Source organism: Oncorhynchus gorbuscha, linkage group LG04 (genome assembly GCF_021184085.1).
Source record: "Oncorhynchus gorbuscha isolate QuinsamMale2020 ecotype Even-year linkage group LG04, OgorEven_v1.0, whole genome shotgun sequence".
NCBI classification, from domain to species: domain Eukaryota; kingdom Metazoa; phylum Chordata; class Actinopteri; order Salmoniformes; family Salmonidae; genus Oncorhynchus; species Oncorhynchus gorbuscha.
In genome coordinates, this window is record NC_060176.1 from 50,666,889 (window position 1) to 50,692,210 (window position 25,322).

Sequence of the window (25,322 nt, forward strand, 5' to 3'; positions counted from 1 at the left end):
ATAGTGGCCACATCCGTTCCCTCTGAGGGCTTCTCGAAAACGGGACAAATAATTACTGAGAGAAGAAACCGCATCAGCCCCTCGAAAGTGAGGCAGCTTGCATTTCTGAATCAACTCTCATAAAATAAAAATATGGTCAGCATTGCTGTGTGCTGCTGGTTATAACATGGCAATAAAGAAGAGAGAGAAAACAGGGACCCGTTTATTTTTTTTAGTGCGATGTTGGAGTTTTGCATATTGTTATTTCTTTTTCTTTGATATGGTGCAAAATTATATTATTGTGTTGTTCAGATTGTATTCGTTTTGAATTGTTAAATTTATATGCACTTTGTTTGTATACATTAAAACAGTTATACTTTAAATGCACATGTGTAATAGCATCCTTATTTTTAAAATGTATTTCAATTTGTGGGATGCTGCAGTTTTGCAAATTGTTATTTATTTTGCTTTGATATGGTGCAATATTCTATTATGCTGTTCAGATTCTATTCGTTTTGAATGTTTAGATTTATATGCACATTTAAAAGTTATACATTAAATGCAAATGTTTAATAGCATTCCTTTTGATAACAAACCAATGCATTTTTAAATATATTGTGGTTAAGGTAGAGTATGACTTCCTTTAATAAGTTAATAAGAATTGTTTTTTAACACCAATCATAGTCAAACTATCGCAAACTGTTTGACTTGAAAAATACAAACATATTTTTTTTAAAGATCCGTTTGGGAGCTAAAAGAGCCAGATCTTTTTGGTGAGCTGAGCAGAACAAGCCGGCTCACTGAAAAGAGACGGAATGCCCATCACTACTTCTATGAGTTGGTAAACAAACTGAAAGGGTGGATACTGCCCCCTGGAGCGTGTTGTTTGAACAGGTATAAAGCCAAGGCTGGCGATATACTGGCACCTGCAGTTATGGAATGTTTACTCACAAGTATAATTAATTGGTTGATCCCCCATGATGATTTGAAATACATTTACATTTGACTAATTTAGCAGACACTCTTATCCAGAGCGACTTACAGTAGTGAGTGCTTTCATTTTCATACTTTTTCGTACTAGTCCCCGTGGGAATAAAATACAATTAAATGTTATTTGTCACATGCTCTGAATACAACAGGTGTAGACCTTACTTACAAGCTCTTAACCAACAATGCAATTCAAGAAAGAGATAATAAAATATTTACTAAATAAACTAAAGTAAAAATAGTAAAATAAAAAGTAACACAATAAAAATAACAATAATGAGGCTATATACAGAGGGTACTGGTACTGACTCAATGTGTGGGGTTAGGCGAGTTATTTTGTACATGTAGGTAGGTAGGGGTAAAGTAACTATGCATAGATAATAAACAGCTTGTTTAGCTGGGTAAAAACAAAGGGGGTAGGGGGTTGGGGGGGTGAATGTAAATAGTCCGGGTGGCCATTTGATTAATTGTTGAGCAGTCTTATGGCTTGGGGGTAGAAGCTGTTAAGGATCCTTTTGGTCCTAGACTTGGCACTCCGGTACCGCTTGCCGTGCAGTTGCAGAGAGGACAGTCTATATGGAGTCTCTGACCATTTTTTGGGGCCTTCCTCTGACACCACCTGGTATATACAGTGCCTTGCGAAAGTATTCGGCCCCCTTGAACTTTGCGACCTTTTGCCACATTTCAGCCTTCAAACATAAAGAATGGCCAAGTCAAAGTCCAGACCTGAATCCAATCGAGAATCTGTGGAAAGAACTGAAAACTGCTGTTCACAAATGCTCTCCATCCAACCTCACTGAGCTCGAGCTGTTTTGCAAGGAGGAATGGGGAAAAATTTCAGTCTCTCGATGTGCAAAACTGATAGAGACATACCCCAAGCGACTTACAGTTGTAATCGCAGCAAAAGGTGGCGCTACAAAGTATTAATTTAAGGGGGCTGAATAATTTTGCACGCCCAATTTTTCAGTTTTTGATTTGTTAAAAAAGTTTGAAATATCCAATAAATGTCGTTCCACTTCATGATTGTGTCCCACTTGTTGTTGATTCTTCACAAAAAAATACAGTTTTATATCTTTATGTTTGAAGGCTGAAATGTGGCAAAAGTTCGCAAAGTTCAAGGGGGCCGAATACTTTCGCAAGGCACTGTAGGTCCTGGATGGTAGGAAGCTTGGCTCCAGTGAGGTACTGGGCTGTACGTACTATCCTCTGTAGCGCCTTACAGTCAGATGCAGAGCAGTTGCCATACCAGGCAGTGATGCAACCGGTCAGGATACAGCTGTATAACGTTTTGAGGATCTGGGGACCCATGCCAAATCATTTCAGTCTCCTAGGGGGGAAAAGGTGTTGTCGTGCCCTCTTCACGGCTGTCTTGGTGTTTGGACCATGATAGTTTGTTGGTGATGTGGACACCAAGGAACTTGAAACTCTCAACCCGCTCCACTACAGCCCCTTCGATGTCAATGGGGGCCTGTTCGGCTTGCCTTTTCCTGTAGTCCACGATTTGCTCCTTTCGCTTGCTCACATTGAGGGGCAGGTTGTTTTCCTGTCACTTGACCTCCTCCCTATAGGCTATCTCATTATTGTCTGTAATCAGGCCTACAACTGTTGGGTTGTCAGCAAACTTAATGATGGTGTTGGAGTCGTGTTTGGCCACACAGTCGTAGGGTAACAGGGAGTACAGGAGGGGACTAAACACACACTCCTGAGGTGCCCCAGCATTAAGAATCAGCATGGCAGATGTGTTGTTGCCTACCCTTAAAACTTGGGGGAGGCCCGTCAGGAAGTCAAGGATCCAGTTGCAGAGGGAGGTGTTTAGTCCCAGGGTCCTTAGCTTAGTGATGAGATTTGTGGGCACTATGGTGTTGAATGCTGAGCTGTAGTCAATGAACAGCATTCTTACATAGGTGTTCCTTTTTGTCCAGGTGGGAAAGGGCAGTGTGGAGTGCGATTGAGATTGTGTCATCTGTGGATCTGTTGGGACGGTATGCAAATTGGAGTGGGTCTAGGGTATCCGGGAGGATGCTGTTGATGTGAGCCATGACCAGCCTTTCAAAGCACTTCACGGCTACAGACGTGAGTGCTACGGGGCGGTAATCATTTAGGCAGGTTACCTTCACTTTCTTGGGCACAGGGACTATTGTGGTCTGCTTGAAACATGTAGGTATTACAGACTCGGTCAGGGAGAGTTTGAAACTATCAGTGAAGACACTTGCCAGTTTGTCAAACCCACAATCGAACCCATAACCCTGAAGTTGCATGCTTGTTTTTTCCCATCACTCACAGCTGAAGATATTAAAATGTTATATTCATTCAATGTTTGTCGTGTTTCTGGATGATGATGTCGCTGCTACTCCAGTGCGCACTGAGTGTGCAGACATTATCGGCTCTGTTTAGCAGATGGCAGCCACCACAAAACAGCATATGCGACCGTGAGTGGATTACGTTGAAAACAACAGTCTGTCATCTTGGAAACGATCTCCAGTTCATAAATATCTCAGTGGTCTCACCCAGTTGACTACTTCAAAATGGTGAAAGTCCTCAATGGCGCTGCCCATGCTAAAACTGGCTTTTGGGCACAAGAGTCCTATATACAACTCTATGACTAAACCTAACAAAACATAGGTTAAAGCAGAGTTTCTAAACCATCTTCATACTTCATACTCTTCATACTAAACCATCTTTAGTTACAGTACCTCAATAGGAAAACATTGAAAACTTGGAAAAGTGAGAGCATAGTATAGTAACTATCAGTGGCGCACTTTCGGTTTTAGAAGTAGGGAGGATATATTTTTTTTTTTATTCGGACGGATAAACACTCCAAACAGTCGACCCGACCACTCAGAGGCGTCCGCATGGTCCTAAAGCAAACCATAGCCGCATTTTATATCACATTCCAATGATTAAACTAGTGGGGACAAAAATGCAATTTCAGAATGTGGGGGAGGCATGTCCCGTCCCCAGTGAAAGTTGCGCCACTGGTAGCTGTACTGTATAACTAAAGTAGCTTTCCACGTTGGTTCAACGTAAATTCATTGAAATGACGTGGAAACAATGTTGATCCAACCAGTGTGCGCCCAGTGAGTTATGTGCAAATTGACCAATGACAGGAATACAACGGCCAAGAAAAGTTGGTTATCAAATAGGCCTAGTTGTAATTTACAATGTTCACATGTTTCATGGAATGACTTTGATGGGCAATCATGTGGATGTCTGTGGGACGTGCGGGAAGGCGCTACTGTGTAAAGGGTTGTTTTCCACGTTGCAAGCTAAACGGAAGCGACGTTGTGTTAACAGTTAGAATTAACGGAAAAACAAGCAATCAAACTTTACTCGGTGTGGCGGCGGTTCGACACAGCTGTGTTGTGATTGGGTCAGAGATGGTAGGAGAAGAAAGTATGGAGTATAGTGGTACAATAAAGGAGGGAGAAAGAAAGAGAAAAAGAAAGCGGGAGAGAAAGGGAGTAGGGGTTTGAAGGGGGGACGAGAGGTCTTTGGAGGCAGAGAGGAGGCAGAAAAGGAAGTCTGAGGAGAGCAACATAGCTGCAGTTCGGAGGCAGAAAGTGCCGAGAGAGGGCAAGATAAGACGCATGGAGGTGAGGAGGAGCAGAAAGTGATTCTGAAGTTTAGGGAGGAAGGGGGAGTAGGGGCGATGAGTCCGATAAGGTTGACGGCTGTGATAAAAGAGTTGACTGGGGAAGTTGTCAATGCTAAAGCGTTAAGAGATGGTAGTTTGTTGATGTTCTGTAAGGACATGGCGCAGAGGGAGAAAGCTCTCGGAGTGAAGCAAATAGGGAAGTGTAAGGTGTTGTCGAGCAGCTGGAGTGATCAAGCAGGGAAGCAGTGGATTAAAGGGGTGATAACAGGAGTGCCTGTGAGTGTTAGCATTCAAGAGATAAGGGACAATTTGACAGGAGGCGTTTTAGTGAATGTTCATAGATTGCAAGCAATAAGGGGTGGAGTTAGGGCAGATAGCCCGTCTATACTGTTACACTTCAAGGACCAGGTACTGCCAAAATAAAGTAACCATAGTTCATAGCTCATAATGTGGCATATATTGTGTGTGAGGCTATGAAGCAGGCAGTGGTGGTGCAACAAGTGAGAGAAGGGAGTCTTATGTGGAGGCAGTGAGGGTGGTTCAGGTCCAGAGAGATACAGGTTCAAGAGAGAGATGGGTAGGAGCATCTAGATGGCGATTACGGGGCAGGTGGGTGGCGATATGGTATACATAGATAAGAGAAAGCTGGTGACGTTCATAGCAGGAGTTATCAACAGCACCCCTGAAGTAAAGTCTAAAACGGAGAAGATTAAGCAAATAGTGGGTGCCGCTGGGAGACATCTGAGTATGACAGGCTTGACATGGGAAGAGGTTCAAGATGACCTCAATCAGCCGAGGGTGGAGTCCTGTATTACTGGATCTTAATTATGATGGTAGTACTACAATGGAATGCTCCAAGCCTGTTGGCTAATGGGCAGGAGTTAAATCATTTAATTGTGGATATGCCAGCTAAGCCTGATGTGATTTGTGTGCAGGAAACATGACTCAAACCGAATGTGGAGTTTATAACACATAGGGACAGAGGTGCAGGGGGAAGGGGTGATGTGCCACCTTCATAAAGCAAGGACTTCCATACAGAATGCTAGGTAAAGGTATTGAACAGGAATATGTGGTGGTGGCAGTGTGGTTAAGAGGAGAGATGGTAGTGAACTACTATAATACGTGTCAGGTATTAGACCTAGAAGAGTTGGAGATGGTGGAGGTCCAGGATAGAAGTAAGGTAACATGTGGGGATTTTAATGTCAACAACACGCTCTGGGGGTGGATGGAAGGATGGAAATGGCCAGGTGATGGAAAATCTGATATAAGTTAAAGATCTAGTGTGCATGAATGATGGCCGAGGGACCAGGATTGATGTAGTTACAGGGAAAGAGTTTGGATTGGACCTCTCGGGTATCTAGTGTGATGACAGGAATCTGTGATTGGGAGGAGTTGACAGTAGGGAGTGATCATTACCCAATAGTATGCACAGTAGGCCAGAGGGAGGAGGAGGTGTCAGTGGTAGGTAGGTGGGTGTTTGAAAGGGAAAAGTGGGATCAGTTTCAGGAGTTAAGTGAGCGGGTGATGGCTCGGGTGGATTTGAGAGGGGAAGTGGATGGTATGAATAATTGGGTGAGAACTGCGTTAGTGGGGAAAGCTACTGAGGCTATACCTAAGAGTTCAGGGAGGAGGAGGAAAGCAGTCCCGTGGAGGACAAAGGAGTGTGGGGCAATGGTGAGGAGTAGGAACAGGGCATTTAGAGTAGAGGTCGACCGATTAATCGACATGGCCGATTAATTAGGGACGATTTGAAGTTTTCATAACAATCTGTAATCTGCATTTTTGGATGCCGATTACATTGCACTCCACGAGGAGACTGCGTGGCAGGCTGACCACCTGTTATGCGAGTGCAGGAAGGAGCCAAGGTAAGTTGCTAGCTAGCATTAAACTTATCTCATAAAAGCCAATCAATCTTAACATAATCACTAGTTAACTACACATGGTTGATGACATTACTAGTTTATCTATCTTGTCCTGCGTTTCATATAATAAATGCGGTGCATGTTAATTTGTCATCGAATCACAGCCTGCTTCTCCAAACGGGTGATGATTTAACAAGCGCATTCACAAAAAAGCACTGTCGTTGCACCAATGTGTACCTAACCATAAACGTCAATGCCTTTCTTAAAATCAATACACAAGTATATTTTTTAAAACCTGCATATTTAGTTAATATTGCCTGCTAACATTAGTTTATTTTAACTGGGGAAAATTGTGTCACTTCTCTTGCATTCTGTGCAAGCAGAGTCAGGGTACATGCAGCAGTTTGGGCCGCCTGGCTCGTTGCGAACTGTGTGAAGGACCATTTCTTCCTAACGAAGACAGTAATTAATTTGCCAGAAATTTACATAATTATGTCATAACATTGAAGTTTGTGCAATGTAACAGCAATATTTAGACTTAGGGATGCCACCCATTCAATAAAATACGGAACTGTTCCGCATTTCACTGAAATAATAATGAACGTTTTGTTTTCAAAAATGATAGTTTCCGGATTTGACCATATTAAAGCCCCAAGGCTCGTATTTCTGTGTATTTATTATATTATAATTAAGTATTTGATTTGATATTTGATAGAGCAGTCTGACTGAGCGGTGGTAGGCAGCAGCAAGCTTGTAAGCATTCATTCAAACAGCACTTTCCTGCGTTTGCCAGCCAATCTTTGCTGTGCTTCAAGCATTGTGCTGTTTATGACTTCAAGCCTATCAACTCCCGAGATTAGGCTGGCAATACTATAGTGCCTATAAGAAGATCCAATAGTCAAAGGTATATGAAATACAAATGGTATAGAGAGAAATAGTCCTATAATAACTACAACCTAAAACTTCTTACCTGGGAATAATGAAGACTCATGTTAAAAGGAACCACCAGCTTTCATATGTTCTCATGTTCTGAGCAAGGAACTTAAACGTTAGCTTTTTTACATGGCACATATTGCACTTTTACTTTCTTCTCCAACACTGTTTTTACATTATTTAAACCAAATTGAACATGTTTCATTATTTATTTAAGACTACATTGATTTGATTTATGTATTATATGAAGTTAAAATAAGTGTTAATTCAGTATTGTTGTAATTGTCATTATTACAAATATATATAAAAATCGGCTGATTAATTGGTATCGGCTTTTTTTGGTCCTCCAATTATCGGTATTGGCGTTAAAATCATAATCGGTCGACCTCTAATTTAGAGTACTGCAAAGGACACATAACTTCCAACATCTGATTCAGTATAAGCAGGCGCTGGTGAAGAGAACTATTCATCAGACAGAGGTCATGTTGGCGTCGGTTCTGTGACACCATTGGAAGGGCGACACCAGTGGGAGAAGTATGGGGATGATTCAGAGGATGAGTGGGGTCAGAAGGGAGTGGGATTATCCAGTGTTGACGAGTGGGAAGGATGTGGCAGTAACAGATGAGAAGGCAGAGATGATGGCCAAAGCCTTTGTCCAAGTGCATAGCTAGGCAAATTTGTCAGATGAGGGGGAGAGAGAGAGAGAACGAGAGAGGAGCATCCTGGAGTGCTGGATAGGAGGGAGGATGTAAATGATGTGTTGAATGCACCATTTACAATGGCATAGGTGAAAAGGGCAATAGGTAAGGCTGGGTTAAATTCATCTGGGAAAGATGAGGTGTGCTATGTTATGTTGGCCCATCTTAGTGATGAGGCACTGGATAAAATATTGGTGTTGTACAACAGAGTGTGGGAGGAGGGGAAACTACCAGGCAACTGGAAGGAGGCAGTAGTGGTACCAATCTGGAAGCCAGGGAAAGACCCAATGAGGCCAACAAGCTATTGGCCAATAGCCTTAACATCACTAAGATTATGGAGTGTATGATAACAGAGAGGCTAACTTACTTCCTGGAGAGCAGGGGGTCAGTATTGCCACATCAAAGCGGATTCAGGAAGGGTAGGGGAACAATGTACCCAGTGCTCTGCTTAGAAGCACAGGTCAGGAAGGCTCAGATGAACAAGAAGAGTGTTGTAGCTGTATTTTTTTGATGTGGATAAGGCATGTGATATGATGTGGAAGTAGTGGTTGTTAATCAAGCTTGATATTATGGGGGTAGGAGGAAGAACATACAACTGCATAAAGGATTTCCTGTTTGAAGGTCTATCCAGGTGAGGGTGGGGAAGTCTCTATCAGGCAGCTACATGGTGGATAATGGTACACCGCAGGGGAGCATGATTAGTCCTTTGTTGTTCTCAATCATGATCAATGATGTTTACTCTCAGGTACAGCTGGATATTGGGAGGTCGTTATTTGCAGATGATGGGGCCTTATGGAAGAGAGGAGGAAATGTACCATATATAGTCAGGAAGGTACAGGAAGCAATTGATGAGGTTGAGCGGTGGGCATTAATGTGGGGATTCAGGTTCTCTGTAGAGAACTGACAGTGTTCTTTACCAGGAGGGAGTTGGGAGATAAGTTATGCTTGAGGTTATATGGGAGAAACTTGGAGCGGGTGGAGGCCTTCAGGTTCTTTGGGGTATACTTTGATACTAGAATGGCCTGGGCAGAACACATTGAGAGAGTGGTGGGAAAGTGTAAGACGATACTAAATGTGATGCGCTGTCTGACAGGGAAGGAGTGGGGGGCTGGGCATGCCTCATTGAGGACCATGTATGTTGCATTGATCCAATCTGTAATAGACTATGGCAGTATAGCACATGGTTCGGCAGCCCGGATATCATTGGAAAGGCTAGATGTCAAACAGGGGCAATGACTCTAAATATGTAGTGGGGCGTTCCAGACGTCCCCAGTGGCTGCACTACAGGTGGAGATGGGGGAAATGCCATTGCAGATTAGGTGACAGCAGCTGGCAATGTATTATTGGGTCCGCCTAAAAGGACATGGGGTGTCTCAGCCTGGGAAAGGGATTTTACAGGCATGCTGGGAACATGAGCGAAGGTCGAACGCAAGCTATTGGTGGGTGGGTAATACCCAGGCAAAGGAGATGGGATTGTATGGAAGGGAGTTTAGTCCAATGGTAGCTATTCCTGTAAATCCACCATGGCTACTCCCACCTCCAGTAGTTGATCTAGAAGTGTTGGAGAGATGACATAAAGATAGGGATGGTGTTGATCCATCTGATTGGTTTAAGAGACATCTGGATACTGTGTATCAGAATTTTGTTGCCGTCTACACAGATGGTTCAAAAGATCCAAGGACAGGATGTACTGGGTCAGCATTTGTAGTGCAGGAATGTGGGGGGGAGAGTCAGGAAACGTATTACAGATCAGCTGGCTGTATATTCAGCGGAGATGATGGCCATACTGTTGGCCTTGCAGTGGGTGGAGGAAGTTAAGCCAGAAAGAGTAGTTATTTGCTCTGATTCATGTGCAGTTCTAAGGAGTATCCAGTCCTTTATATCACGTAGCAGACACAACCTGATTTATGAGGTGCTACAAACCCATGGCAGGAGTAAACAAATGGGTATACAGATAATATTTACATGGGCCCCAGCTCATGTGGGAGTGTAAGGGAACGAGGCAGTTGACGTACTGGCTAAACAAGCACTAAGTAGTCGGGATGTTGATGTGGTAGTTTCAATGAGCAAGGCAGAGGAAAAAAGCATGATATGGAAAGTGATGTTGGAGAAATGGCAGGAGCAGTGGAATCGAGATACTAAGGGCAGGATTTTATTTCAAGTACAGAGGAAAGTTGGAGGGGAGAACGGCAGGAATATTTACAACATTAAGGGTGGTATACAGCCAGTTGAATAAGACCTTACATGTGATAGGAAAGTATCTAACAGGAAAGTGTGATTATTGCCAGGAAACAGACCGTGGAGCATGTATTGAAACAGTTCGGACATTATTGGAGGGAAAGAGAGAGGTTGAGATCTAGTATGAGAGAGAAGGGGATACAGAACATTTGTTTAAAGAGTATATTGAGTAGAACGTCATTAGATATAGTCTCAAATATTTTATATTTTTTAAGAGCAATGGGGCTGGCAGGTAGGATTTAGTTTCTCCCTGTTTCTGGCACACACTCCAAAACAGTAGGTGGCGGTAATGCACCATAACGTTGGATGCCAACCGCCGATAAACCCCACCGAAGAAGAACGGCTGTTTGTGCGCAGAGTCAGTCTGCTTACTTTTGATCACCAGAGGGCGCTGTGGCAAAAATGAATGCACTGTACTCAAACGTCTATGGTAGTACACCAGGTCAAAGGTTACCAGCGACAGTTTTTTTTGTTGCAACAACTAACGCAGTATCCAGATGTTTCAATCCTGAACCAAGCATAGAACAATGGATTGATACAAAAATCGGATTTCCCTCTATGGCGAAAATGAATGGGCACCTGAGACAGTAACGACCGAAGTATGACTATTATAAAATACACAGTCGGGTTTGATAGCTACCGGTAGCCAAGATAGCTAGCTAACTACCAGCTTCTAGTCAGCTGGGAAACGTCAATAGGCAAACAGAATGTAAAAAGTGCCAGGTGGTGTCTCAGAATATTCTGCGTACCTGTGGCCAGAAACTGATGGGAGGGTTTAAACTTGCCATTCTTGTTTGCTAGAGAGGAAATCTCGTTTTCATTCATTCCCTTCAAGCGGCCACCTGTTAAAGGTATTCGGATATGACATTATTTGTATAAGATTGCTAGGATATATAACACAGTTTACTTCTATGTTGAACTTAAAGATTTAATGCATGAGGGATCCAGTGGACGCTTGGCCCAAACAAGATGAGGAGACTAGTGTCCCGGAAGAAGGCTCTAACCCTGGTGAAGGAGCTGGATGCATTCCCCAAGGTTCCAGAGAGCTATGTGGAAACCACAGCCAGTGGGGGAACAGGTGCGTTATTAACTAGCCAATGTAAATATGAATTGTAAATAAACTATTATTAAAATTATAGATTGGATACATTGTAAAATGTTAAATTAATGTATGCTATTAAGAGTAACCCAACACCTCGAGTTCATCAACGATGTCAACCGTAGTATAAGTGCAATGGACAAACAATAACATATACTGTAGGGCAAAGTTTAGAACAGAGCATCTAGGCCAACCCTAGTAGAGTCATGTACCTGTTTGCTTATTTCAATCAATGAGTAGCCTACTCCAGTTGTAAACTTGGCCTTCTACATCACTCCTCCTTTGCTGTCTTTTCAGTGTCCCTGATAGCCTTCACAGCCATGGCTCTGCTGGCTTTCCTTGAGTTCTTTGTGTATCGAGACACGTGGATGCAGTATGAGTATGAAGTTGATAAAGACTTCTCCAGGTAAAAAAACAACTCTCAAGACCATGTTCATTAGGCACCAAAGAGATTTAAAAAAATAAAAAGTGTTTTGCAGTGGAAAGTGAATGTTAGTTGGTCCCTACCAGTTTCAGTCCATTTGCTTCCATTTGGTGCCTAATGAACACAAACAACAGTCTGGCATATCATTTTTGAGTTAGCTGGGCAACATCAGCAGGGAAATACTTCCTGTACAGCTCCAAGTGCACTATAGAGCTAACTAACACAATCTTCTCTCTTTTGCAGTAAATTAAGAATAAACATAGACATCACAGTTGCCATGAGGTGTCAATGTAAGTATTTACACTGTTTGAAGGTTGCTCTCACAATTTATGCCTAGATATGAACATCTAGGATATAATGTGATTGTCGGCAGTAGAATTAACATTTCAGTAGTGTTGTATGAAGCCATTGACTGTAGGCTGCCCTTCTCTTCCATCATGTCATATTGATTGATTATATTATTGATTGATTTGCTGTTTGTCTGGGTGGCTGTATGTAGTTGTAGGTGCAGATGTCCTAGACTTGGCAGAGACCATGGTAGCTTCAGATGGCCTACATTATGAGCCAGTAAGTATGACTCTGTCTGGTACCTGCTATAGCAGCCTAACCAGGCCAGTCAGTTAAGAACAGTACAGACACAATGACAACCTGACAATGACAAGATGCAAGTGCGGTGAGAATTCAGGGTTCCATAAATTTCATCATAATATCTTTCCAGTGACAATGCCCTTTCTTAATATGTTTTTCCCATGGTCACCTTGCAGGTCACCTTTGACCTCTCTCCTCAGCAAAGGCTGTGGCACAGGTAAGATATTTCAGCCACAAGATATGTCTCCTGACAATATAAAAATGCACCACCAGAATGCATCTGCACATGCACAACTAAAATTGTAATGTTGCATACAGTGAAGCAAAAGAGATGGTTGGCTACATGTTGCACATTTTCCCACATTTTAATCATGATGCATAATATCTGTCAAATAAACCTAATAAAGTAAAGACAGTATGGTGGAGTGAAGGCTATCCATTGACCATCTGTTATAACTTCTCACTCCTATATAGTGACTCCCCTCTACAACACTCCCATGTTTAACCTTTCCCTTGCTCACTCATCTTCCTTTCCTCCCCCAGAACTCTGCTGATGATCCAGGACCGCCTAAGAGAGGAACACTCGCTACAGGATGTGATCTTCAAGACCGTCCTGAAAGGATCCCCCACCGCCCTTCCTCCCAGGTCTGGAAAAAATAATACAGCTTTGCTGTGACAGTGTGTGTGTTTGAGTGAAGTTAGGTATTGAAGTAATTGATAAACTGAATTGAATGATTACGGTTATGTTATTGAAGTGACTCTCCTCCCCTCTATTCTCCTTCGAGAGAGGACAGCCCCTCCCAGTCGCCTGCGGCCTGCAGGATACACGGCCATCTTTATGTCAACAAGGTGGCTGGCAACTTCCACATCACTGTGGGCAAGTAGGTCACCGCTTCTCTCTCTACAAAAAATTCTAGCTAGTGTGCCCTAATGAACACAATGAGTGTTTCCAGGTTGTCCGTCCCTGTTTGTCTGTTTTCTCCGTTGGGTGCCTAATGAACATGACCTAGATATTTGACTCTTGAATATGAGTTATCATGCCCTATGTGGGAGGAGTCTCCGCAAGCTTGACCTTTTCACATCACATACAGGGCTATCCCACATCCTAGAGGCCACGCCCATCTAGCGGCCCTCGTCAGCCACGATAGTAAGTTTCTTTGTTTAGAGTTTAACTCCCATACATGATACATAAAAACATCCTAAACAAATGTAAGTTATGATGGAACTATGTGATGTCTTCAATTGAGTTAACACATTTAAACCTGACGATATCCATAGACCTGGAGTTAATGATTGTTCTGATTTGTTGTTGATTACAGCGTACAACTTCTCCCATCGCATCGACCACCTGTCGTTCGGAGAGGAGATCCCAGGGATCATCAACCCTCTGGACGGGACAGAGAAAGTCTGCACTGACCGTAAGTTCTGGGTACAAATATCATTCAAAATAATTCAATACTGACGCCATGCTTGATTGTTTCCATTGTAACGGGCAAGCTCAATAGAAAAGTTCCAAAAGTGCAATCCCCACACACCTGGCACTCCAGTCAATTAAATCAAATCAAATCAAATTTTATTTGTCACATACACATGGTTAGCAGATGTTAGTGCGAGTGTAGCGAAATGCTTGTGCTTCTAGTTCTGACAATGCAGTAATAACCAACAAGTAATCTAGCTAAAAATTCCAAAACTACTACCTTATAGACACAAGTGTAAGGGGTTAAAGAATATGTACATAAAGATATATGAATGAGTGATGGTACAGAGCGGCATAGGCAAGATACAGTAGATGGTATTGAGGGCAGTATATACATATGAGATGAGTATGTAAACAAAGTGGCATAGTTAGTGGCTAGTGATACATCTATTACATAAGGATGCAGTAGATGATATAGAGTACAGTATATACGTATACATATGAGATGAATAATGTAGGGTATGTAAACATTATATTAGGTAGCATTGTTTAAAGTGGCTAGTGATATATTTTACATTTCCCATCAATACCCATTATTAAAGTGGCTGGAGTTGAGTCAGTGTGTTGGCAGCAGCCACTCGATGTTAGTGGTGGCTGTTTAACAGTCTGATGGCCTTGAGATAGAAGCTGTTTTTCAGTCTCTCGGTCCCAGCTTTGATGCACCTGTACTGACTTCGCCTTCTGGATGATAGCGGGGTGAACAGGCAGTGGCTCGGGTGGTTGTTGTCCTTGATGATCTTTATGGCCTTCCTATGACATCTGTAGAAGTTTGTGAGTGCTTTTGGTGACAAGCCAAATTTCTTCAGCCCCCTGAGGTTGAAGAGGCGCTGCTGCGCCTTCTTCACGATGCTGTCTGTGTGGGTGGACCAATTCAGTTTGTCTGTGATGTGTACGCCGAGGAACTTAAAACTTACTACCCTCTCCACTACTGTTCCATCGATGTGGATAGGGGGTTGTTCCCTCTGCTGTTTCCTGAAGTCCACAATCATCTCCTTAGTTTTGTTGACGTTGAGTGTGAGGTTATTTTCCTGACACCACACTCCGAGGGCCCTCACCTCCCCACTGTAGGCCGTCTCGTCGTTGTTGGTAATCAAGCCTACCACTGTTGTGTCGTCCGCAAACTTGATGATTGAGTTGGAGGCGTGCGTGGCCACGCAGTCGTGGGTGAACAGGGAGTACAAGGAGAGGGCTCAGAACGCACCCTTGTGGGGCCCCAGTGTTGAGGATCAGCGGGGTGGATATGTTGTTGCCTACCCTCACCACCTGGGGGCGGCCCGTCAGGAAGTCCAGTACCCAGTTGCACAGGGCGGGGTCGAGACCCAGGGCTTGGAGGGCACTATGGTGTTTAATGCCGAGCTGTAGTCAATGAACAGCATTCTCACATAGGTATTCCTCTTGTCCAGATGGGTTAGGGCAGTGTGCAGTGTGGTTGAGATTGCATCGTCTGTGGACCTATTTGGGCGGTAAGCAAATTGGAGTGGGTCTAGGGTGTCAGGTAGGGTGGAGGTGATATGGTCCTTGACTAGTCTCTCAAAGCACTTCATAATATAATAATAATAATATGACGGAAGTGAGTGCTACGGGGGCGGTAGTCGTTTAGCTCAGTTACCTTAGCTTTCTTGGGAACAGGAACAATGGTGGCCCTCTTGAAGCATGTGGGGACAACAGACTGGGATAGGGATTGATTGAATATGTCCGTAAACACATCAGCCAGCTGGTCTGCGCATGCTCTGAGGGCGCGGCTGGGGATGCCGTCTGGGCCTGCAGCCTTGCGAGGGTTGACACGTTTAAATGTTTTCCTAACGTCGGCTGCAGTGAAGGAGAGTCCGCATGTTTTAGTTGCGGGCAGTGTCAGTGGCACTGTATTGTCCTCAAAGCGGGCAAAAAAGTTATTTAGTCTGCCTGGGAGCAAGACATCCTGGTCCGTGACAGTGCTGGTTTTCTTTTTGTAATCCGTGATTGACTGTAGACCCTGCCACATACCTCTTGTGTCTGAGCCGTTGAATTGAGATTCTACTTTGTCTCTATACTGACGCTTAGCTTGTTTGATTGCCTTGCGGAGGGAATAGTTACACTGTTTGTATTCGGTCATGTTTCCAGTCACCTTGCCCTGATTAAAAGCAGTGGTTCGCGCTTTCAGTTTCAAGCGAATGCTGCCGTCAATCCAGGGTTTCTGGTTTGGGAATGTTGTAATTGTTGCTATGGGAATGACATCTTCAACGCACGTTCTAATGAACTCGCACACCGAATCAGCGTATTCGTCAAAGCATTGGAAATATTTCAAATAGTATTTAAACCCAAGGCTTTATCACTTCACATCAAACAGGTGACATGACAGGCTTCCTAAATGCACAGATAAGTCATGGGTTTTTTAGGGAAGTAGTTTGTCTGCCTCAACATGTTATGAAGAAATTGGGACATTGTATAGGAATTGTAACTGTTAATTTAATCCTTCATTAAATAATATATATTCATGTATGGACTGTTTTCCTTTAATCCTTGTCAGATAATCAGATGTTTCAGTACTTCATCACCATAGTGCCCACCAAACTGAACACCTACCAGATCTCAGCAGACACAAACCAGTACTCTGTCACCGAAAGGGTAGGTCCAGAATGTGTGTTTATTTGAGTGTACAAGGTCTATGCTGTGTGTGTGGATGAACTGAAGGTGTGGGTGTATCGTCATCGTTTCACCCTGTTTGTGTAGGAGCGGGTGATCAACCACGCGGTGGGCAGCCACGGAGTATCTGGGATCTTTATGAAGTATGACATCAGCTCGTTGATGGTGAAAGTCACCGAGCAGCACATGCCCCTGTGGAGGTTCCTTGTCAGGCTTTGTGGCATCATCGGAGGCATTTTCTCCACCACAGGTACCCACACACAGCTGGCAACAAGTGTACAGGGGTGTATTCAGTAGTGTGTAATGTTGCAAAATGTTTTGCAACAAAAACATGTATCTTATTGGACAAGTTCAGGTTAGGCCCTACCTATTTTGTCCCTTTTGCTTCCTAGGGAAAACACCCCAAGTATGTCCACCTGGGTCATTATCATTAGGGCACATAATCAAAAAATGGAAAAGCAATGGAAAAGGTCCAGGTAGTCCCTTCCTGTTTGTCTGTTTTCTGATGTTCAGTGCCTAATGAACACGACCCTGATTTACTACACACCTAACAGGACCCACACCTATCCAAAGCACTTTAGGCAAAAATAATCACAGAACACTAGTTGTAAAAATCATTCTTATCATTTTGTGACGTCTAAAGGCGTCTGCATGCTTCCCAGCCTAAACAGTTCGGGAGAGTTAGCGCATACAGTACCAGTCAAAGGTTTGGACACACCTGCTCATTATGTTGACTATTTTCTACATTGTAGCATATAGTGAAGACATCAAAACTATGAAGTACATTTGTGGGATTTCTTTCCTTAATGTGTTTGAGCCAATCAGTTGTGTTGTGACAAGGTAGCGGTGGTATACAGAAGATGGCCCTATTTGGTAAAAGACCAAATCCATATTATGTCAAGAACAGCTCAAATAAGCTAAGAGAAACGACAATCCATCATTCCTTTAAGACATGAAGGTCAGTCAATCCGGATATTTTCAAGGACTTTGAATGTTTCTTCAAGTGCAGTCGCAAAAACCATCCAGCATTATGATGAAACTGTCTCATGAGGACCGCCACATGAATGGAAGACCCAGAGTTACCTCTGCTGCAGAGGTTAAGTTCATTAGAGTTAACTGCACTTCAGCTTGCAGCCTAAAATAAATGCTTCGGAGTTCAAGTAAGACATTATCATCAACTATTCAGAGGAGACTGCGTGAATCAGTCCTTCATGGTCTAATTGCCGCAAAAAAAACACTACTTGGGCCAAGAAACACGAGCAATGATATTAGACCGGTGGAAATCTGTCCTTTGTTCTGTCCAAATTCCAAATTCCAGAGTCCAAATTTGAGCTTTTTGGTTCCAATCGCTGTGTTTGAGAGGCGGAGTAGGTGAATGGATGATCTCCGCATGTGTGGTTCCTCCCGTGAAGCGTGGAGGTGCTATGCTGGTGACAGCCTTTTTTTTTTTGTGTGTGATTTTTATTTATTTAATTCAAGGCACACTTAACCAGCATGGCTACCACAACATTCTGCAGCAATAAGCCATCACATCTGATTTGCGCTTAGTGGGACTATCATTTGTTTTTCAACAAGACAATGACCCAACACACCTCCAGGCTGTGTAAGGGCTATTTGACCAAGAAGGAGAGTGGTGGAGTGCTACATCAGATGACCTGGCCTCCACAATCACCCGACCTCAATCCAATTGAGATGTTTTGGAATGATTTTGGACCACAGAGTGAAGGAAAAGCAGCCAACAAGTGTTCAGCATATGTGGGAACTCCTTCAAGACTGTTGGAAAAGCATTCCTCATGAAACTAGTTGAGAGAATGCCAAGTGTGCAAAACTCAAGGCAAAAGGTGGCTACTTTGAAGAATTTTTTATAATTTTGATTTGTTTAACACTTTATGGGTTTCAGTATGATTCCATAGTTTTGATGTCTTCACTATTATCCTACAATGTAGAAAATAGTTTAAAAAAAGAAACCTTTGAATGAGTAAGTGTGTCAACTTTTGACTGGTACTGTATATTATCACAACTTTTTGTTCATTTTGGACTCTGGGAAATGCTTTTGGGGGGGGCTGTCACTCAAAACATTTTTTTTCTCCAAACAAGCCGAAGTCTACGCCCCTTTGTCGGTGAATGGTCGAAAGTAGGGATTCTTCAATAGTCTTTGTCATTCAGGTTGTCATTCAACAAGAGACGACTCGTTGTCATGTGATGTGAAATTGCAAAAACGCCAAAATTAATGAGATTTGCGTTAGCTTAGATTAATTCAGACTCTTTTGTACAAGTATATGCTGGCTGCGGCGTCTCAAAATGGAAAAACAGTACTATTGCCAATTTTCTACTTGTTTTTCAAGTGAATGTATTTTTAAGGGAGTATGCAAGTACACTCGTTCGAATTCGTCTAGGCGCCAGCCGAACTGATTCATTTGGAAGCCTTAAGACTTCTCTCTGTCCACTCCATACAGGTATGATCCATGGAATGGTGGGCTTCTTGGTGGACGTCATCTGCTGTCGCCTCCAACTAGGAGTCTACAAACCCCGGGAGGCAAGTCAACACATCAAGTCAAACACGCTTGTCACAAGCTTGTTGACTCCACAGATATAAAGTAGATGCAGAAAGTGTCAATTTCTTCTTTTTTTTAAAATAAATATATACAGGACGCAGCATATAGGATACCCTCAACATAAGTATTTTGATCAATATCTGAATTGGACAGTAGTTAGTGTTGGTAATTCCTTTTCTCATCGCATGCTGCACTACTGCTTATTTAATTTGAAAACGCATTAAAATAAATGTAAACTTAAAGGGGTGGTTTACCGGACAGACTAAAGCACATTTGTTGAAAGTGCTTTTTTAGTCCAGGACTAGACTTAGTGCAGTTTCCCAGAAACAGATGTTGCGTTTATATTTTTGTTAAGTGTATAAAAAAACATGTAGGAGTCCTAATTCATGACCTGAATTAAAAGATCCCAGCAATTTTCCTTAACACACAAAATCTTGTTTCTCTCAAACTTTGTGCACAAATTTGTTTACATCCTTGTTAGTGAGAATCCATCCACCTGACAGGTGTGGCATATAAAAAAGATTAAACAGCATGATTATTACACAAACCACATCACACAATGTCACAGATGTCTCAAGTTGAGGGAGCATGCAATTGGTATACTGACCGCAGAAATATCCACCAGAACCGTTTCTAGAGAATTTAATGTTAATTTCTCTATCATAAGCCGTCTCCGTCGTTTTAGAGAATTTGGCAGTACGTCCAAACGGCCTCACAACCGCAAACCTCGTATAACAACGGCAGCTCAGAACCTCCGCATCCAGTTTCTTCACCTGTGGAATCATCTGAGACCAGACACCTGCTTGCTTGTCGTACTCATTGGGGTCTTGACCGGACTGCAGTTCTACGTCGTAACCGACTTCAGTGGGCAAATGCTTACCTTTGATGGCCACTGGCACGAAAGAGAAGTCTGCTCTTCGCGGATTAATCCTGTACCTGGCAGACAGCTTGAATGGCATTGTGTGGGTGAGTGCATCATGGTGGGGTTATGGTATAGGCAGGAATAAGCTACGGACAATGAACACAATTGCATTTTATTGATGGCTATTTTAATGCACAGTGATACCGTGATAAGATCCTGAGGCCCATTGTCGTGCCATTCCTCCGCCGCCATGACCCTCAGGTTTCAGCATGATAATGCACGGCCCCATTTTGCAAGGATCGGTACACAATTCCCGGAAGCTGAAATTGTCCCAGTTCTTCCATGGCCTGCATACTCACCAGACATGTCACCCATTGAGCATGATTGGGATGCTCTGGATAGAAGTATGACGGTGTGTTACAGTTCCCATCTTCGCACAGCCATTGAAGAGATGTGGGACAACATTCCACAGGCCACAATCGACAGCCTGATCAACTCGAAGATGTCGAGTTGCATGATGCAAAGGGTGGTCTCTTTTTAACACGTTTAAATGTCTTACTCACCTCGGCTGCAGTGAAGGAGAGACCGCATGTTTTAGTTGCATGCCGTGTCAGTGGCACTGTATTGTCCTCAAAGCGGGCAAAAAAATGTATTTAGTCTGCCTGGGAGCAAGACATCCTGGTCCGTGACTGGGCTGGGTTTCTTCTTGTAGTCCGTGATTGACTGTAGACCCTGCCACATGCCTCTTGTGTCTGAGCCATTGAATTGAGATTCCACTTTGTCTCTGTACTGACGCTTAGCTTGTTTAATAGCCTTGCAGAGGGAATAGCTGCATTGTTTATATTCTGTCATGTTTCCGGTCACCTTGCCCTGATTAAAAGCAGTGGTTCGCGCTTTCATTTTCACGCGAATGCTGCCATCAATCCACGGTTTCTGGTTAGGGAATGTTATCGTTGCTATGGGAACGACATCTTCGACGCACGTTCTAATGAACTCGCACACCGAATCAGCGTATTCGTCAATATTTTTATCTGACGCAATACGAAACATGTCCCAGTCCACGTGATGGAAGCAGTCTTGGAGTGTGGAGTCAGCTTGGTCTGACCAGCGTTGGACAGACCTCAGCGTGGGAGCCTCTTGTTTTAGTTTCTGCCTGTAGGCAGGGATCAGCAAAATGGAGTCGTGGTCAGCTTTTCCGAAAAAGCTGACCACGAATGAACTGTAATTCAGTAAAATCTTTGAAATTGTTATATGTTGCATTTATAGTTTAGTTCAGTGTACTTTAATGTTTTCCCTCTCTCATTCTCAGATGGGCCTGCTGGACGACCATGTAAAAAACGAAGCCCCTGCCCCACCCCTGGAAGCTACAGAAAACCACACCCACTGACAGGACTCCCTAGGGCAGGGATCATCAACTAGATCAGGGCTCTCCAACCCTGTTCCTTGAGAGCTATCCATCTGTAGGTTTTCGCTCCAACCCCAGTTAACTGATCTGGTAATAACTCATTATTAAGAATCCGGTGCGCTAGATTAAGGTTGGGGCAAAAATCTACAGGAAGGTTTTTCTTTTTCTTGAGCGGATGGTCAGGGGGCGGGAACATAATTGTAAATTGACCTGAATAATAATCATTTTAAACCTCGCTTACGATCACATATCTCTCTATAATGCGTGGGAATACTTTGGAACTTATTTTTTTCAAAATTAAAATGACTTGAAGCTGATTTTCTGGTGTTTTTACAGTCATTTTGTCCAACAAAATATTGGGGGAGGGGGACAAATAAAATCCCTCGTGTGAATTGGATCCCAATTCATGGTTGCCAAGAAAGCCAGGCTTCCCCCACCAAAAAAAAACAATAAAAAAATTAATAAATTTTGCCTCAGTGTTTCATCATTTTCCGAAACAGCGCCCCTCTGTCTCTAAGTGTAGGCCGTCTATCTGATACTGTCTGGTCCAAACGAGTATGACATTGTAGCCGCCCGTAGCATTGAAGGCAAGGGAAGCCGGTGAGCATTTGCCAATCAGCGTTGAGCTAAACACTGAATGGTCCTGGCACACCAAAAAAAAGTGTCAAGGGAAGCCAGCTTCAATTTTGGCAATTCTCCCAATGAGAGCGTACGTCCCTGACAGAAACTTAAATTGTTGCATCTCGTTGTTGTCCTCTGATAGCTAGCTAGCTAAAATGGGCCCTTCCTTAAATTAGCCATGGATGGAGATGTGGTTTTACTTAGGAAAAACTATGGAGAATGAGTTGAGTGTGGCCTGATCTGATGAATTCTCAGCAAGAAGGGCGCACTGGCGTGCTGCCTTGTGCCTTAGGGACTACTAAGTATATTTTAAACCTCCCTCTTTGGGCTGGATGTGTCAATTTGTAGTTCATACATGCAAAATTACTGTCTTACCTCAATTAGCCACGAAATCCCTAGTTTGAAAGCAACTTTTTCGGGAAGCTGTGCTGTGCTATTTTCCCTCACATGGGCCTGCCCCTTACCAATGTAAGTTCAGCCAATGAGCTTCAGCCCCTCACCATATGAGTGACAGCTAGCAAGAGGTGCATCATGCACACACAGCAGAGAGCGAGAGCAATGACGTGATGCACATACAGTGAGGAGAACAAGTATTTGATACACTGTCGATTTTGCATTTTATCCTACTAAAAGTATGTAGAGGTCTGTAATTTATCATAGGTACACTTCAACTGTGAGAGACAGAATCTAAAACAAAAATAGTAATAAAAAATAAAGTAATTAATTTGCATTTTATTGCATGACGTAAGTATTTGATCACCTACCAACCAGTAAGAATTCCAGCTCTCACAGACCTGTTAGTTTTTCTTTAAGAATCCCTCCTGTTTGCCACTCATTACCTGTATTAACTGCACCTGTTTGAACTCGTTACCTCTATAAAAGACACCTGTCCACACACTCAATCAAACAGACTCCAACCTCTCCACAATGGCCAAGACCAGAGAGCTGTGTAAGGACATCAGGGATAAAATTGTAGACCTGCACAAGGCTGGGATGGGCTATAGGACAATAGGCAAGCAGCTTGGTGAGAAGGCAACAACTGTTGGCGCAATTATTAGAAAATGGAAGAAGTTCAAGATGACGGTCAATCACCCTTGGATTGGGGCTCCATGCAAGATCTCACCTCGTGGGGCATCAATGATCATGAGGAAGGTGAGGAATCAGCCCAGAACTACACAGCAGGACCTGGTCAATGACCTGAAGAGAGCTGGGACCACAGTCTCAAAGAACCATTAGTAACACACTACGCCGTCATGGATTAAAATCCTGCAGCGCATGCAAGGTCCCCCTGCTCAAGCCAGCGCATGTCCAGGGCCGTCTGAAGTTTGACAATGACCATCTGGATGATCCAGAGGAGGAATGGGAGAAGGTCATGTGGTCTGATGAGACAAAAATAGAGCCTTTTAGTCTAAACTCCACTTGCTGTGTTTGGAGGAAGAAGAAGGATGAGTACAACCCCGAGAACACCATCCCAACATGGACTTTCAACTCCCTCCAAAGATTTTCTATGGGGTTGAGATCTGGAGACTGGCTAGGCCACTCCAGGACCTTGAAATGCTTCTTACGCAGCCACTCCTTCATTGCCCGGGCGGTGTGTTTCAAATCAAATGTATTTATATAGCCCTTCGTACATCAGCTGATATCTCAGTGCTGTACAGAAACCCAGCCTAAAACTCTAAACAGCAAGCAATGCAGTTGTAGAAGCACTGTGGCTAGGAATAACTCCCTAGAAAGGCCAAAACCTAGGAAGAAACAGGCTATGTGGGGAGGCCAGTCCTCTTCTGGCTGTGCCTGGTGGAGATTATAACAGAACATGGCCAAGATGTTCAAATGTTCATAAATGACCAGCATGGTCGAATAATAATAAGGCAGAACAGTTGAAACTGGAGCAGCAGCACAGCCAGGTGGACTGGGGACAGCAAGGAGTCATCATGTCAGGTAGTCCTGGGGCATGGTCCTAGGGCTCAGGTCCTCCGAGAAAGGAGAGAATTAGAGAACGCACACTTAGATTCACACAGGACACCGAATAGGACAGGAGAAGTACTCCAGATATAACAAACTGACCCTAGCCCCTCGACACAAACTACTGCAGAATAAATACTGGAGGCTGAGACAGGAGGGGTCAGGAGACACTGTGGCCCCATCTGAGGACACCCCCGGACAGGGCCAAACAGGAAGGATATAACCCCACCCACTTTGCCGAAGCACAGCCCCCACCCCACTAGAGGGATATCTTCAACCGCCAACTTACCATCCTGAGACAAGGCTGAGTATAGCCCACAAAGTTCTCCGCCACGGCACAATCCAAGGGGGGGGATGAACACATCAGTGAATCAACCCACTCAGGTGACGCACCCCTTGGGTGTTTGGGATCATTGTCATGCTGAAAGACCCAGCCACGTTTAATCTTCAATGCCCTTGCTGATGGAAGGAGGTTTTCACTCAATCTCACGATACATGGCCCCATTCATTCTTTCCTTTACACAGATCAGTCATCCTGGTCCCTTTGCAGAAAAACAGCCCCAAAGCATGATGTTTCCACCCCCATGCTTCACAGTAGGTATGGTGTTCTTTGGATGCAACTCAGCATTCTTTGTCCTCCAAACACGACGAGTTGAGTTTTTACCAAAAAGTTATATTTTGGTTTCATCTGACCATATGACATTCTCCCAATCTTCTTCTGGATCATCCAAACTTCAGACGGGCCTGGACATGTACTGGCTTAAGCAGGGGGTCACGTCTGTTACTGCAGGATTTGAGTCCCTGGCGGCGTAGTGTGTTACTGATGGTAGGCTTTGTTACTTTGGTCCCAGCTCTCTGCAGGTCATTCACTAGCTCCCCCCATGTGGTTCTGGGATCATTTTGACCCCACGGGGTGAGATCTTGCGTGGAGCTCCAGATCGAGGGAGATTATCAGTGGTCTTTTATGTCTTCCATTTCCTAATAATTGCTCCCACAGTTGATTTCTTCAAACCAAGCTTGCTTACCTATTGCAGATTCAGTCTTCCCAGCCTTGTGCAGGTCTACAATTTTGTTTCTGGTGTCCTTTGACAGCTCTTTGGTCTTGACCATAGTGGAGTTTGGAGTGTGACTGTTTGAGGTTGTGGACAGGTGTCTTTTATACTGATAACAATTTCAAACAGGTGCCATTAATACAGATAATGAGTGGAGGACAGAGGAGCCTCTTAAAGAAGTTACAGGTCTGTGAGAGCCAGAAATCTTGCTTGTTTGTAGGTGACCAATTACTTGTTTTCCACCATAATTTGCAAATAAATTCATAAAAAATCCTACAATGTGATTTTCTGGATATTTTTTCTCATTTTGTCTGTCATACTTGAAGTGTAACTATGATGAAAATTACAGTCCTCTCTCATCTT

At 43.5% G+C, this 25,322-nt stretch overlaps 1 protein-coding gene across 4 annotated transcripts; it reads left to right on the forward strand.

Moving 5' to 3' along the window:
• The first annotated feature begins 4,409 nt into the window (after positions 1-4,409).
• On the forward strand, positions 4,410-21,790 carry LOC124034223 (endoplasmic reticulum-Golgi intermediate compartment protein 2-like). Of its 4 annotated transcripts, none has more exons than XM_046347112.1 (14): positions 4,410-4,559; positions 11,219-11,370; positions 11,689-11,797; positions 12,059-12,105; positions 12,315-12,382; positions 12,580-12,620; positions 12,947-13,048; positions 13,189-13,284; positions 13,495-13,550; positions 13,723-13,821; positions 16,387-16,484; positions 16,590-16,752; positions 18,959-19,038; positions 21,229-21,790. In XM_046347112.1, exons 2-14 carry the CDS (start codon positions 11,262-11,264, stop codon positions 21,304-21,306), a joined length of 1,146 nt encoding a protein of 381 aa, XP_046203068.1. In that variant the 5' UTR covers positions 4,410-4,559; positions 11,219-11,261; the 3' UTR covers positions 21,307-21,790. The 4 variants fall into 4 exon arrangements, with proteins under 4 accessions (XP_046203068.1, XP_046203069.1, XP_046203066.1 ...); XM_046347113.1 differs by lacking the exon at positions 4,410-4,559 and adding an exon at positions 6,404-6,426; XM_046347110.1 differs by lacking the exon at positions 4,410-4,559 and adding an exon at positions 10,659-10,891.
• The last annotated feature ends 3,532 nt before the right edge of the window (positions 21,791-25,322 follow it).